Source organism: Magnolia sinica, unplaced genomic scaffold, assembly GCF_029962835.1.
Source record: "Magnolia sinica isolate HGM2019 unplaced genomic scaffold, MsV1 ctg129, whole genome shotgun sequence".
NCBI lineage: Eukaryota > Viridiplantae > Streptophyta > Magnoliopsida > Magnoliales > Magnoliaceae > Magnolia > Magnolia sinica.
This window is the reverse complement of record NW_026682764.1, coordinates 484,636-502,092: the sequence shown is the minus strand read 5'-3', so window position 1 is coordinate 502,092 and position 17,457 is coordinate 484,636. Positions and strand designations below refer to the sequence as shown.

The 17,457-nt window shown below is 40.0% G+C and overlaps 2 protein-coding genes across 4 annotated transcripts in view; both read left to right on the top strand.

The window, feature by feature from the left end:
• Positions 1–17,457, top strand: part of LOC131236025 (disease resistance protein RPM1-like) — a 158,828-nt gene that overhangs the window by 46,993 nt on the left and 94,378 nt on the right. The gene's annotated exons all lie outside the window — the stretch shown is intronic.
• Positions 8,079–16,459, top strand: LOC131236045 (disease resistance protein RPM1-like). The gene is made up of 3 exons (XM_058233136.1): positions 8,079–8,132; positions 8,722–8,869; positions 13,695–16,459. Exons 1-3 carry the CDS (start codon positions 8,079–8,081, stop codon positions 16,457–16,459), a joined length of 2,967 nt encoding a protein of 988 aa, XP_058089119.1.

The following is a 17,457-nucleotide window of genomic DNA, read 5'->3' as shown; positions in this document are numbered from 1 at the left end:
TCCAATAGATTAATTTGGTGGGCCAATCAGGCTGGTTATATATATATATATATATATATATATATATAGTCTACTGCACACGGTACTGTAGGAGACTTTTTACGCACCTTTTACTACCCATCATAACTTGTCTAGGTGTGTTTGAAGTAGGCCTTACCATGACATGTTCTTAAAATCCACATCGTTCATTAAGTTTATGATAGAAATTAAACCACCAAGTCATAAAATTTTGGCAGATTTGTAAGTTGGGTGGGCCACAAAAGGAAAATAGTAGAAGAGGAGAGCACCTACCTTTGAATTTTTACAGGGCCCACCATGATGTTTATCTAAAATCAACTCCAACCATTGGCTTCCTTGTAGAAATTAATTTATGGAGACCAATCATTAGGCCCATATATGATGTAAGTCAGCCACACCAAGTGAAAAAGTTTGGTTAGTGGGCATCCCGACACTCTTTCTACTCATGTGGCCCAACAGAATTATGGATGTGGCTAATATTGTTGGATTTGTGTCTAAATTATATTCATGACCTCTATGATCGGAGTAGATTTTACATGCACGTCAAGGTAGTCCCACCATTTATTGGTTGGGATGTTGTCGTTGCAGGTTGAGACTGCCAACCTGATTATTGGTAAGTGCTTGTGGCCCAACAATGATGTATTTATTTAATCTAAGTCGTCCATTCTATTTTACAAGCTTATTGTATAGCATGATCACAGGAATGAGCCAGATTCAAATCTCAGGGAGACCATGGCATACAAAACAGTATAGGAACGCCCCACCATTAAAACTTTCTTTGGGCCACCAAAGTTTTAGAAGAAGTTGATATTGTTATTTTCCCTTAAATCCAGGTCTGTATGACCTAACTAATAGGTAGGAAGGCAAATAAATATTATAGACCTCACGAAGTTTTTAATGGTAGGAGTTCAATACAATGTTTTCATATAGTGTAATCCACCTGAGATTTGGATCTAGCTTATTTTTTAGATCATGCCATAAGTTGAATTAGAAAAATGGATGAACAACTTATATTAAATACATAATTATTGGGTCCATCAGCACCTAACTAGGGGTAAGGTGGCTACTGATCATTTCGGCATGCAATCCGCTAGGGACCCCACTAATACAGGGACAACTGGAGATGGGCCCACCTTAATGTGTTTGTAAAATCCACTCCAACCATAAAGGGAATTACACTAATTTAGGCATATGAAATAAACATCTACTGCATCCATAATTCTAGTAGGCCACATGATCAAAAATAGTGTAGAGGACTCCCACTATCCAAACTGTTTCACTTGGTGGGGCGCACCTAAATCACAAACCATCATATTTTTGTTCCTTATGGCTTAATTATTATCACGGAGTTAATAGGCATTGTGGATTTGATAGACACATTGAGTTGAGGCCTATCTCAAACACACTTATCAAAGTTGCATGACCAATGGGGAAAAGGCGTGCGGTATGGTGCCTAGGAGACCATTACTCTCTCTCTCTCTCTCTCTCTCTCTCTCTCTCTCTCTCTCTCTCTATATATATATATATATATATATATATATATATATATATATATATATCTGAAAGGTCTACGTGAAGCAACACCTCATGAAACCTCCCAGGCCAAGTTTTACTTTGATCCAAAACTTTGGTGGACCATGAAAAATGAAAATAGTTTCCTCCCTTGTTTTGCATTTCTCTTTGCTCTGGCACACCAGAATTTTAGATCATACTGAAAATTTGTTCCTTGGACCGTTCAGATTCTGTGCCAAGACATGTGCAAAGGTGCGCACGGGTGCTCACGTAAGAAGGTGCGTAGGTGAGCATATATATATATATATATATATATATATATATATATATATATATATATATATATATATATATATATATATATAACCAAATGTGATCCATTAACCATTTACTTTCACACCAATCAGATGGCCAGGATAATTCATCATATGTCATGTGCGTCCAAAATCTGAATGGTCCACGTGATGCAACATCCCATGAAACCCCTAGGGCCCAACTTCTACTTTGATCCAAAACTTAGTGAGCCATGAAAAAAGAAAACAGTTTCCTCCCTTAATTTGTATCTCTTCTTGCTATGGCCCACCAGAGTTTTAGATCAGGGTGAAAATTGATCTCCTGCGGCTTCATGGGATGCCACATCACATGGACCATTCAGATTAGACTCCCATGACAAGTGTGCACATGTTATACACACACACACACACACACACGGAAACGCTCACCCGCGAACCAGTTCATACGTACTACATACAAACTTTTTTAAGAACTCATTATATCTGATGAGTCTCGAAAATCTGAACAGTCCACATGAAGCAGAACCTCATGAAACCACCTACTATGAAATTTTACTTTGATCCAAAACTTTGGTGGGCCATGAAAAATGCAAATAGTTTCTTCCCTTGATTTAAATTTCTCTTTTCTATGGCCCACTAGAATCTTATATCAGGGTGAAAATTCACCCCCTACGGTTTCATGGGATTCCACATCTTATGGACCGTTCGGATTCGACACCCATGACACGTGTGCAAAGGTGCGCACGTGCGTAGGTGCATATGTGAGCATGCCTCTCTCTCTCTCTCTCTCTCTCTCTCTCTCTCTCTCTCTCTCTATATAGATATATATATATATATATATATATATATATATATATATATATATATATATATATATATATAGAAATGGTTCTATGCGGTCCCACCGTGATGCGTGTCGAACATCACTGTGATGTATATTGAACATCAACACTGTACATTTGATGGGTCCCCTTTAGGTTATGGGATATCCCAACATCAGCCCTATACGGAACTCAGGTGAGCCATACCATTTAAAACCATGTAAAAGACATGTCTACAACATATCAAAGCACTTGGTGGGGCCCACCTAAGTTTGGATGCCATTGAAACTTAGTTTAACCCCTCATCCAAGTGGGACACACAATGGATGGACTAAATTTATGATCCACATTTCAGTGGGGCCTAAAAATGATTAGGAATGTTTTAATGGGAGGGGAACCTTCTCAACTTTTGTATGTTGTGTGGCCCAACCAAGTCATGAATTGACTTGATTTTTAAGATTCTGGCCCACCATGCAATGGTGCATCTGATTGATGGTGTTGATATTAGACACATATCACGATGGGGCCCACATAGCTCGACCTCATGGGAACTCATGGAATGTTCCTTTGAGGTTGACCTCAGAGTACCATTTCCCATATATAACTTCCCATGAGGGCGAGCTGTGTGGGCCCCACTATGATGTGGGTCGAATATCTACCCCATCAATTAGATATCACCATTCCACTGTGGGCCACCAGCTTAAAAATTAAGTCAATTCATGACTTGGTGGGCCACACCACATATAACAATTGAGAGGGTTTACTCTCCCATTAAAATCTTCATAATTATTTATTGGGGCCACCAAGATGTTGTTCACAAATCCAACCCATCCATTGTGTGTGTCCTACTTGGATGAGGTGTCCAACCAAGTTTCAGCAGCATCCAAAACTCATTTGGGCCCACCAAGTGCTTTTATATATTTTAGGCATGTCTTCAAATGTTTTTAGATAGTATGGCCCACCTGTGCTCCGTATACAGTTGATTTTTTAGATATCATATAACCTAAAAGTGACCCATCAAATGCACAATGTAGATGTTTGACACACATCGTGGCGGGGCCCACACAGCTTGACCTCATAGGAAGTTCCCATGATATATGTATATTTTTTGTGTGCGCACGAGACAGACACACACACACACACACACACACACACACACACACACACACACACACACACACACATTGTGGGCCTCATACGCTGGACATCTCTCTCCCCACTGTTTTCTTTGGTGTGGCCCGTACGAATTACAAGTGAGCCTGATTTTTAGTACGTATGCCTAATGTGAGATTATATATCTAATGATCAAAGTGGAGTTCACATTCACATCACAATGGCCCCACCTCCCTCTTCCACTAGTTGACTAGAGTTCCTCTTGCATATATTAAAAATAAAAATACATAATTTAATAGAAAAACACTAGAGCCCATCATGATGTATATGTGAAATCTACTCCAACTATATGATGTCTAATACTACATTAGGTACAATATCGAAAAAACTAATCAAGTATACCTGTGATTTAGATGAGTCACACTAAAGGAAAACATCAAGAGAGAGACATCAAACATTGATTTTTTATACTGCCCACCGTAATGATTATGTGAAATCTAGTCGAACCATTAGATGTAAAATAACATATAAAAAATTTGACATAAGGCCCAAAGGTTAGCACAATTTAAGATTTAGGTGGGCCACACTAAGGGAAATGTTTAGAGGGTCTGCAACACCCTATGCAGAGTTTCCTATTGTGTAGTCCATGTGAATTACAAATGTGGTTAATATTTTATCCCGATGCCAAAAAACTGAGTCATGTGTATGATGGTCATAGTGGATTTCAGAAAAACATCCCCTTGCAGCCGGCCCCCTTGAGTAGGGAAGCTCTATGTCTCTGGAGACTATTGGCGCGGGGCAAAAATGTATATTTCCTCTATTTATAAAATAAGAAGTATGATTTGATAAATATAACAATTAAAGGCATTTTATGATAAAATTAATATTTAAAAGGATTTTTCTAATAAAATCTTAGTATATAAATAGCTCTATGCTTCTTTCGGAAATTTATAGTGTCCAAATCTAAAAAGGTCTTAAAAACTTATTTATATTTTAATAAGGTAATTCTATTTTTGGGGTTCTTATTGAAACTAAATATCTTATTTCTATTTTAATATGATTAAAAAAACTAAAATCCAAACACCATTTCAACAAGTCACAAATCTCTTCGAATCAAGAACGATTTGGGATGCGAATTACAGTGGTTTGAATCAATTGATAATCTAGATTACACCCGTTAGGATTGCGACTTTGTGCGCCCAAACTAATTCTCAGTTGGATCTAGCCTCTTGTCTTTAATTCAATACGTTTGATAGGATGCAATGTAATAATTACATCCATTGATGAATTCTAACCATTCAATCGATAGCCTAAACAATGAATAGTGAATATTCTTTTTTTTTTTTTAGTGAATATAATTTATGACAATTTGGGATCTAAATCTGTTAGGGTCCATCATATATTGATTATATTTCTAAATAATCATATTTGTCAGAAATAGTTGTGGGCTTCGTGAGATCAATGGCCAGAGGACTATCAGTTCTAGTGGTACCTATTTAACCAACGGTCGAGTCTTGGATGAAAGATTTTTAGAAGTTCCTGCGCTGGGATGCAAGGAGGGGTTTACCGTAATGTGTATGAGAAATCCAACTCATTCATCCATTTTCCACCTCATTTTAAGACATTCAACCAAATTGGGGAGGATACAAAACTCAAGTGGCCCATTCGAGATGAAATAGTGGGGACAGTAATGCTTACTGTTGAAACTTCCTAGGCTCCACCTTGATGTTTATATGCCATCCAAACCATTTTAAGGTGATTTTCACTTTTATGAAGTGAAAACACCAACAACTTAGATTGATACAAAACTTTTGTGGTCAAACAAATGTTTCAATGGTGGTTATTGAATTTGTTGGGGGATCGTAAAAGCACTCAGAGATGAATCAAGTAGAATAATCCAATCACACAATCCAAGCACAATCTCAAGGACTCCAAATTTTAATGTGGAAAAACCCTTTCAAGAAAAAATACGGAACAAAGCGACAAATCAAACTATGAAAGCAGAAATTACAAGAGATAGAGATTACCCGATTCAAACAAGCCTTGAATCTCCCATACAAGCCCCTTCAAACCCTATGACGAATTTGAAAGCTCTAAGATACTCCCTAGTATCAATTACACTCATATTTATAACCTCTAAGAGAATCACAATTAGAATAGAAAAGAAATCTGTAAGAAATCCGGTAAAAATCCAGCAATTTCACAATTCTGCATATTTCCAACGCAACAATTTTGTGGCACCTTTGATGGGACTTCGATGGCATCGACTAAACCATCGACGGCATCAAACACATGTTCAATGCCATCGAACTGATACCAAAATGTTACAATGACTAAACATGAATATTCTGGATTTTACCAATGGCATCGACCAGTCCTTTGATAGCATCGAGCAGCCTTCGATGACATCGAACAGAGCACCCAAAGTGTCCACCAACCAAATCGATATATTCCGGATTTTTCTAATGGCATGGAGCCGACTTCAATGGCATCGAACCTGTCATCAAGAGACTATTGAATTATAGATTTAAGACATCAATTAATAATCTCCACCATGTCTTCAATTGTCTTTCTTCATAGCTCCTTTTTCTCCATCTCTAATCATGTCTTTCATTATAGTACTAACATCGCTTCTCATGCATCCTCTATCTTTCTTTATGCCCTCACCAAGCCAGAGAAGTTGCACAGAACTTGACCTTCTCTATGGGAACCACATAAGTGAGCATGTCCGCCAAATACATGCTTGTGTGAATCTTCTCCATAGTCACGTCTCATTCCTCAAGCATCTGTCAAATAAACTAGTGACGAACATCAATGTGTTTAGTAAGTGAGTGATAAATAGAATTTTTAGCCAAATTAATCGTGCTTTCGTTATCACAATTAACCAGGATGACCTCCTGCTGAAGATCCAACTAATTTATCATTCCCTTGAACCAAACACCTTCTTTAAAAGCCTCTATCACTGCCATATACTCAGTTTCGGTTGTGGAAAGAGCCACCATAAACTAAAGCTTTGACATCTAATTAATCGCTCCACTCACTAGCATAAACGAGTAAATTGAAGTCGACTTTCTATAATCCACACTGCCTACGTAATCCGAATCCACAAATCCAACTAACTTGGCTTATTTTTTCTCGACAGATAAGACGTAATCGTGTGTACCTCAAATGTATCGAAGTAGCCATTTTACCACTTCCTAGTGTTGCTTTCCACGGTTACAGATTTCTGTTAACAACACAAACCGCCTATGAAATATCCGGTCTCGTATAGACCATGGCATATATCAAACTTCCAACCGCATTTGAATAGGGCACATGAGACATACCTTATTTTTTATATCTATTTTAGGACATTGTTCTGAAGAAAGCTTAAAGTGAGCGGCGTGAGGAACGCTAACCGACTTTACTCTATCCATCCCATACTTCACCAATACTTTCTCAAGTTTATTATTCTGAGATAACTAAAGCTTGCTCCTCTTCCTGTCTCTATGTATATTAAAGCCGAGAAATTATCTCGCAGCCCCCAAATATCTTTCATCTCAAATGTCCTTGATAACTAAGTCTTCAGTACATTGATTTCTTGCATGTTATGACTGGCGATCAACATGTCATCAACATATAATACCAGGATGATGAATTTTTCACCACTCAGTATTTTATAATAAATACATATTCTCTCCTAGTGAACTCCTGACTCAACATGAAAGAATTAAACTTTTTATACCACTACATATGCGACTATTTCAGGCCGTCTAATGACCTCTTTAACTTACAAACTTTGTTCTCTGCCCCTTCTATTTCGAAGCCTTCTGATTGTTTTATGTAGATATGCTCTTCCTATTCCCCATGCAGGAATGCATTCTTCACATCCATTTGCCCCAGCTAGAGATCATATTGGGAAACCAAAGCCAACATGAATCCAATAGATACTTGCTTCACAATTTGCGCGAATATCTCAGTGAAGTCGACTCCTTCCCTTTGAGTGTAACCCTGTGCTACTAACATTTCCATGTACCTATTGCATTTCTTCTTGAAGATCCACTTGCACCTAATTTTTTTTCGACTGACAGAAAGTTCTACTAGCTCTCATGTCTCATTCTTATACAATAAGTCCATCTTATTGTCTTTTGCCGCTTTCTATTTTTTTACATCAGGCCCATCAAGAGCTTCCTGAAAAGTAAAAGGATCATCTTTATCCGTAATAAGGGTGTATGGGATATTAGTAGGGGTGTACATTGGGCCAAACCGAGTCGAACTGGGCTCAACCCGACCCAGCCCGGTCACCAGCCTAAACCCGGCCCGGCCTGGTCACCGGGCCAACATGTCCAGCCTGAACCCGGCCCGGTCAGCAATCGAGCGAGTTTGGGCCGAGTTCGGGCCAGTTTCGGACCCACAATTTGGATGGCCTTGATTTTTTTACTCTTCTCCATCTACTCCATAGGAAGAGCTTTGGCAGGTAACTTGAATGGCCTTAATTTTTGAGAAGGGCTTTTGTCATAGATTTTTGGGACTTTACTCTATCTACAAAGGGACCCACGATTTAGACGGCTTGGATTGCTGTAAATGGTTAGGATAACAGGGTAAAAATTTAGGATATATATATATATATATATATATATATAGGCTGAGTCGAGCTGAACTGGAACATATCCGAACTCGGCCCGAACTCAATTTCGAATAGAAGAAAATGGCCCGTCCCGACCCGAACTCAGTTCCAAGTTGGGCCGAGTCGAGCGAGTTAATTGGGCTAGCCCGGTTCATGTACAGCCCTAGATATTAGAGACATTCTTGTATCTCACCGGTAACCTGCGATCCCGAAGCAGATTCCTTTTCACAGGTGTCTGCTACACCTGCTTCAGTACTTTGTCTGCATATCTATTTTAGTATGAGTATCACCTGTGTCAACCTGAACGTCCACAGCTAAGCTTTCTGATTCCTCTTGCTCATCCAGTTCATTCTTCTAGAATAAGTACCCTTCGTCGAATTTGACGTCGCCACTAATGATAATTTTCCATGTGACCCGGTCATACTACCTATACATTTTCACACCATCATATCCAACAAAGATTTACTTTTTGGCTCTTCGGTCTACCTTATCTCTCTCAACTAAAGGTACATGAGAGTAAGCTTTACAACCAAACAAATGTAGTCCTTAATAGTCTACCTTTTAACCGCTTTCTACATCCTCTAGAAACTTACAATCAATGACTGTAGAATGAGTTTCGGGCCAAATCCCACCAGAACTGTAGCAGTCGTAACTGAAAAACTTTCTTGGGAAGTCAGGCCCTCTACCGCCATCCAGAGTCTTCGAATTTCTTCCCCAAGAGATTATTGATGTAATCTTCTCCAGGGGTTTCGTCATCACGGAAGAACCGGCTGAGTGTGTTTGGCCGCATGACCCATCAGGGGATTTCACTCTTAAATCTGCTTGGAAGCTTATCAGGGAAGCTCATCCACATTTTACGTGGGGAGATTGGATCTGGTTAGGCAGGATTCCGCCCAAAGTTTCTATCTTCATCTAGCGTTTGCTGCATAACGTCATCCCTGTGGATAGTAGAGTTCAAGCTACAGGAATTGCCCTGCCCTCTAAGTGTCGCTGCTGCATTCCGAGACATGATTCAGTTCCAGACATGGAATCTATTAGCCACCTCTTTCTAACTGGTCAGCAAGCGGTTCAAATCTGGGCTCATTTCGAGGGGATTTGTGGCATCTCTTCGATTCCTCATGTCTCTGTGATCACCAAAGTATGTCAGTGGAGACGTGCATCCACTCCAGGTGCTGCCTCCCAGAGCATCATATCGTCTCTCCCACTGCTGATTCTCTGGGAATTGTGGAAAGCCAGAAACGAAGCTTCTTTCGGAGTGAAAGCGATGAACGCCCGAAAGTCCATTACTCGGATATATTGGTGGGCCTCCCAGACAATCCAAAATTTTCAGGATCAGGTTTCATCTTCTTATGCAAATAGGGTCATCCCAACCTTCCTGGCCCCTAGGCATAGCGGTTCTACTTTTGTTCAGGTTAAATGGAGACATCCTACTCCGGGTTGGCTGAAATTAAATGTCGACGGGTCCGCTAGGGGAAATCCTGGTTTCTCAGGAGGAGGAGGAATTTGTTGAAAGGAAGATTGCTCCTTCATCTTCGCTTTCTCTGCAGCTTACGGGTTCGGTACAAACAATAGTGCAGAATTACGTGCAATATATAACGGTTTAAAGTTATGTCTAATCAAAGGGATCAACAGGATAATGGTAGAATCGGATTTAAAGCTAGTGATTGCCATTCTTGTTTAAGAATCTAGATGTCGGTGGAGCTGGAAGCCTTAGGTAGATAGGATAAACAACTTGAGGTTAGCCGGCACATTCACTTTCCACCACATTCTCCGAGAAGGGAATGGCCCAACAGACAGTCTGGCAAAAATGGGGAGCGAGACTCAGGTGAATATCTGTCATGATCATTTGGCTTCCCTTCCCAGACAAACAAAGGGTCTGGTGTTTCTCTACGAGGTTGGCTTGGGTTCGATTCAGACTATCCCTTAGCCCCCTAGATCCTGTGCCGTGTTGTTGCAGGGTCAGTCGGTAGGTTGTAGTTGAGGTTTTTTTGTTTCTAGAGGTGATATGATAGGAGCGGCCCGCAAATTTTTGTCTGGGCCCTCCCGAAGTCTTGTAAAGTTCTTTTTTTGAATTGAAGGGGCTCCCGCCCCCTTGTTTGAAACAAAAATGACTGTAGAATGAGACTGATTCCCTAAGTAACAAGCCGTATTAACGACTTCAGCCATAGATCATTGCCCAACTTAGCATTATTAATCATGCATCGAGCCCTCTCCAAAAGAGTCCAATTCATCTGTTTAGCCACACAGTTATGCTCTGATGTATAGCGCATTCTGTTGTACCTTACGATCCCTTAATCCTTACTGTACTGATTGAATTCACCTGAAGTAAAATCTCCACAATCGTTTGTCCTTAGAACTTTTACCTTTCGCCTTGTATGTTTTTCCATCATGGCCTTCAATTGTTTCAAATTAGTGAAACCCTTGGATTTATTTTTCATGAAATAAAGCCAAACTTTTCTAGAATGGTCATCAATAAACATGATGAATCAAGACGACCCTCCAGCGGAAACCACAGGTGATGACCCCCATATATCAGAATGCACATAATAAAGAATACCATTACATATATATTTTTCAGATTTAAAAGATAATCTTCAATGTTTACCATATATACAATGCTTACATATACTTAAATAAAAAACTTTAAAAGATGAAATTAAATAACGATCAAAAAGTACCTTCATACCCCGCTCGCTCATGTGGCCCAAATGTGCATGCCACATATGTGCTGACATGGAATCCGTTGTATCCGCTACAACTCCACCTACTAATATTCTCACGATCAACCTGTAAAGGTTCCCGCTACGTTGTGCCTTCATGACAGTAAGTGCCCCTTTGAAACTATAAGGACACCATCAAAATTGGTGAATTTACACCACTTCTATCAAGGTACACTCCATGTCATCAAACATCTTGATACGCACCAATCCAACACCCACCACATCTTGAGCTGAAAACACATATTTTACGACGAAACAGATAGACACGACCAACTTTGTGGGTTGATTCACCTCGGATGACCCATTTCAGTAAAGATTGATAGGTAGTGCGCCCCGTAACGATACCCGGACCAAAAGTTATGGCCAATTTACGGTTCACCTTATTTTGGTCCAACCATGCTAGGAATGTATCTGTGTCACGTCCTACAACAAATACATGGTTATTCCCAATATGGCCTAACCCAACACAAATTTACTAAAGGCAAAGATTAGTAAGGACAATAAATAATAGATAAGGAAAAATAAAATAAAATCAATAGCCCTAAGTAATGCCTCCAATTCAAAAGGCCTAAATCAAATGCACCCGGTCAAAAGAATCCATATAAAAAATTCCAAACAAATTCACAAATTGAAACCCCCAAATCAAATCTCCAAATTACAACCTATTTCATAAACTCTCAAATCAAATACCGAAATTAGAAACACCAATGAAAATACTCAAATCAAAGCTCAAAATAAAAAAGAAAATGAAGATATCCCAATCACAAACTTTGAAGCAAAAGACTCAAATAAAAAATCAAAAATCTAAACGCTTATACATTATAAATGTATCTCAACGTGAAAAGAAACATTACGATGGAGTCATCCATTTGGTTAATACCCACAAAATTTCTCCATAGGCATCCTCAATGGCCCACCATATCAACGGTTCTCATAACTAATGGAAAATCTAGGAGACACTAAGAATGGTATTGATCGATAGTTTGTGATTGTTTTTCAATTCCATCTTTTAAATGCACCTAGAAGTGTTTTGATTATTTACCAACACTTTTTTCACTTTTTCGTATACTCACAATTACTGCTTTTTAGACATTAAAATTGAGGACAGTGCAAATTTCATGTGGTGCCCACTGTGATATATGTGTCTTACTCACTCTAAGGGCTGATCTTAGGGCATAAACCCAAAATTACGGTGGATCCAAACTTACATCGAGCACGCTACGTGAAATATTTAGCTGAACGCCTATAGTTAAAATCTTTTTATGACCACGATTTCCTAACATGTGAGCTCACTCGAGCTTCGGATCTTACCTATTTTTGGGCTCATGCCCTAAAATGGTCCAGTAAAATGGATGGACAGCATGGATATGGCACAGGCATCACAATTGAGCCTACGAGATTAAGTCCACCCTTTGCAAATGGCTTTCCAAGGAGGAAATATCCATTTATTCTTAACAGAGATAAAGCTAGTGATTAGCATTTACGTGTATTTACGCGGGGTGTCATTAGGCCGGCCGGAAACGGATTGCGTGGTGTGCCACACACAGACCCTGGTGGTGTGTTGATGTCACCAAGTTCTGTGGGCCCCACCATGATGTATGTACTATATCAACACTGTCCATCCATTTTGCAAGAACATTTTAGATTGTGAGCCCAGAAATGAGGGAGATTTGACTACACCACAAAAAGAAATGGGGACTGATTCCCACCGTTGAAACCTTCATAGGCCCCACCATGATGTTTATTTGCCATGCAACCTGTTCATATAGTCACACAAACCTAGATGAAGGGAAAAAAACAAACATCAAATTGATCTAAAACTTCTGTGACCCTCGGGAGGTTTTCAATAGTAATCACTCAATCCCCCTGCATTCCATGGTGTGGTGCACTTGAACTTTAGATCAGGCTCATTTTTGGGTTTAACCTCTAAAATGATCTCTCCAAATGGATGGACGGACGGTTTGGATATAAAACATAAGTTGTGGTGGGCTGGGCCCATCGAACTTGATGTAAACACATCACTGAGGTCGGTGGTGTTTGGTACACCAAGCAATCCCCTTCCCACTGGGCATGGCCTATGGTTGCCTTCAGCTCGGGTTTTGAATTACACGCGCATGTAAGATCTTTACTCGGTAGAAAAAAATTTGGACTATATATATATATATATATATATATATATATATATATATATATATATATATATTTATCTTCTCCTGTTGGGTTAGCTTGTTAGTACACACCCATGTAAGTACACACACTCGATGTTATGTTAGCCACCCCCACTAGGGATCGATACCAAGACCTCAAGTGTTGAAACGAGGTATCTCCACTCGGTCTACCAGTTGAGCCAAATTTGGACAAGAATGCTTTTTAACTTTTGTAGTGGATACGGTCCCATCTTTTAAACCTTTTCTGTGTAAGATTTACAAAAAATAAAAAATAAAAATAAACAGAAGAAAGTAAAGTAAAGAAAAACCGAAACAATACTGTGAAGTATTTTTATATCTATCATTACCAAGGCACTATTTGGATTGATAACGTCTGTTTTGGTATCTACCGTTACCAAAGCATTATTTCAATTGATAACGTCTGTTTTTGTCTCGTGTTAAAGAAGCAATGGCGGAGAGTGTTGCTGGATTCTTGCTTGAAAAGCTAAGTGCCCTTCTCACTCAAGAAGTATCCCTACTAAGGGGAGTACGGACTGAAGTAGAAGAAATCAAGCTCGAACTTGAAAACATGCGAGCCTTCTTAAGGGATGCTGATAGAAGAAAGGATAGCAATGACGGATTGAGAACCTGGGTGGAGCAAGTAAGAGATGCTACATATGAAGTGGAGGACATCATCGATGAGTTCGTGTATCGCATGGACAGGCCACAACGAGGGGGATTCAGGGGTTTTCTCCTTAATACCATCACTCTCCTTAAGAATATTCGCTACAGGCACCGTTTTGCCATTCAACTGCAAGGTCTGAAGAAAAATATTGCAGCCATTTCAACAAGAAAAGATCAATATAATCTTATTAATACAGAAGATGGATCGAGCTCACAGAATGCTAATGAAAGATGGAAACATCATGGAGAAACTGCTCTTTATGAAGACGATGATGAAGTTGTAGGGCTCAAAGAAAGAATAGATCAAATAGTTGTATGGTTGACAGAGGAAGAACCAAGACGTACTGTTATTTCTGTGGTGGGGATGGGTGGTCTGGGCAAGACTACTCTTGTGGCGAAAGTTTACAAGCATCAAATGGTAAAGAAGCATTTCGAATGCTGTGTTTGGGTTTCTGTCTCACAGTCTTACAATGTGGAAGGACTTCTAAAAAGTGTGATAACTGATCTGTTCAAGACAAACAAACCTGAGGTTCCGAGCAATATGGGAAGCATGAATCGCAAACAACTAGTGGAGATGGTGCGTGATTATTTGGACACAAAGAGGTACCTCGTGGTCTTAGACGACGTATGGAGTGTAGATGCATGGACAGATCTTAATATTGCCTTTCCACGAAATAGATGTGGAAGTAGGATAATGCTTACTACTCGAATTGAGAATGTAGCCTCTGCATTAGGGGATGGAAGCCGTCCATTTCCACTCGAGCGTCTTCAAGAGAAAGAGGCTTGGGAACTCTTCAGTAAGAAGGCGTTTTGGAAGGAACCCTGTCCTCCAGAGTTGCAGGAATTGGCACAAAAAATTGTAGAAAAGTGTGGAGGCTTGCCACTCGCAATTGTTTCTCTGGGCAGCCTTTTGAAAGACAAGACAGCGTTGGAGTGGGATCGAGTCTACAGAGACCTGAGCTCTAAGTTGACAAATGATCAAATGCTTGAAAGACTAAAGCGCATCCTGTTGCTTAGTTTCTATGATCTGCGATATCAACTTAAACATTGTTTCCTGTATTGTTGCATGTTTCCTGAGGATTACTTAATTCACCGCAAGCAGCTGATTAGGTTATGGGTGGCAGAGGGTTTTGTGGAGGAGACCGGTAAAATTACAATGGAGGAGGTGGCAGAAGAATATCTGAAGGAACTCATCCATCGAAACATACTTCAGGTTGTTGAGACGAATGAGTTTGGAAGGTTGAAAACATGTCGAATGCACGATATTGTGCGTGAAGTGGCATTATCAGTAAGTCGCGAAGAAAAGTTCTGCACGACATACGATGAGCTGCAAGCAAGGCAAAATGGCAAAGTACGCCGCATGTCAATCTACAGTAGTGACGAAATTAATCATTCGAGCGCAGGTATGACACATCTTCGTTCCCTCATGGTGTTTGATGGAAACATGTCTCTTTCATCTTCTTTAAATACGATGGCATCAAGCTTTAGATTGCTGAGGGTCCTAAATCTAGGAGTTCCTATCGAAAGCATACCAGATGAAGTGACTAACATGTTCAATTTACGATATCTAAACTTAAGTGGAACTAGAGTTAGGGAGCTTCCAGAATCTTTATGGAAGCTACAGAACCTTCAAACACTGGACGTCAGGAATACAGAGCTAGAGAGGCTACCCAGTGGGATTGTGAAACTACGGAAACTACGACACCTGTTTATTTATCGAATTACTGACAGGTCTTATAATAGTTTTGAATACTACAAAAGCATCCAAGTTCCTATAAGAATATGTAATTTAACAAGTTTACAAAGTCTAGATGATATTGATGCCAAAGAAAGGGAGATTGTTAGAAAAGTTGGGAACTTGACCCAACTGAGAAATCTTAGCATTTCCAATGTTAGAGCAATCGACGGAGCTGAGTTGTGCAATTCAATCGGAAAGATGAAACACCTTCTGAAGTTGACTGTGCGCGCAACTGGAGAGGAAGAAATACTTCGATTGGAAGCACTCTCTCCTAACACAACACCGCTTCTTCAGAAGCTTTACCTGAACGGGCGTTTGGAGAAGGTGCCTCCATGGCTTAGCTCCCTTGTGAACCTCACCGAATTGTCGTTGAATTGGTCAAAGTTGGGAGAAGAAGATCCCCTTTCATCGCTCCAAGCATTGCCCAATCTGACGTTCCTTTATCTTTGGAATGCCTATGAAGGGCAGCGTTTTTGTTTCCACGATGGACGGTTCACTAAGCTCAGGAAGCTTTCTTTAGTGGATATGAAACAACTAAATCGAATAGTAATAGAGAAGGGAGCATTGCCAAGCATCCGAAAGCTAACTCTGGCCCACTGTAGAGAGTTGAAGACCCTTCCAGAAGGGATTGAATACCTCACCGTACTCCAAGAGCTCTGCTTAGAGAACATGCCAATGGAATTGACGGATAGGTTGCAGCTGAAAGATGGAAGCGAGGACGACCGTAGAAAGGTGGGGCACATCCCCATCATTGAGCTTGGAGAGTGGACAGAAGCGGAGGGATGGGTCAGGGAACGACTAAACTAGGCATCTATCATTCATTCGTCGATGAGGTAAGTCTAGCTGTACAAGGTATCTTTTCTCCATGAACGTGCAAATTTACAAATTTATTTCTAAAATATACTGCGTCATGAGTAACTCACTAACTCAGTAGGCTAAGTGTTCCCAATAAATTAACTCTGTCGGGTCCATTGTGATTTATGTATTTTATCGACTCCGTACAGCCATTTTAACAGATAAATGATGCCACATACATAAGTTTTCCCTTCATCCATGTCGGTGACAAATAAACATCACCGTTATCCTTAGAAAGGTTTTAACGGTGGAAATCATTATTTCCTCTGTTTCCTTTGATATGCTTTAATTTTGGGCTCAACCCCTTGTAATGAGCTGAAAAACCGATGGACAGTGTGGATAAACTACATACATTCATGGTGGCCCAACAGAATTTACTCATCACCATAAGAACGTACTCAATTACTTAGTAGGCGCCATTTGAATCGAGGCAGCAACCTTTGGCCGTGTATCCACACCGTCCATCCATTTGGAGAATGATTTCATGATATGATCCAAAACTGGAGTGGCCCTCACAGCAGAAAACAGTAAGGAGAGTGACGCCCACTGTTGAAACCTTTCTAGGTCCACCATGATACTTATTTGAGATCCAACCTGTTCATGTGTCAACGCAGACATGAACTTTTGTGGCCCTTGGAAGTTTTTAATAGTAGGCGTCACTCTCCCTACTGTTTTTTATGGTGGGGTCCACTTGAGCTTTGGATTTGACTCATTCTTTGGCTCATGCCCCAATATGATCTCTCCAAATCAATGGACGGTGTGGATACAAAATATACATCATGGTGGGGCCCACAAAACTTGGTGACGTCACTTTAGTAGGGACTCTCTCCACTCGACATTTCAGTAGCTAATCGGCATCCATTTGAACGAGGCCTAAATTCCTATCCCTTGCAACCACATTGACGGACGGACGGACGTGGCAAACGTATATTATATTTGGACCCTCGAAT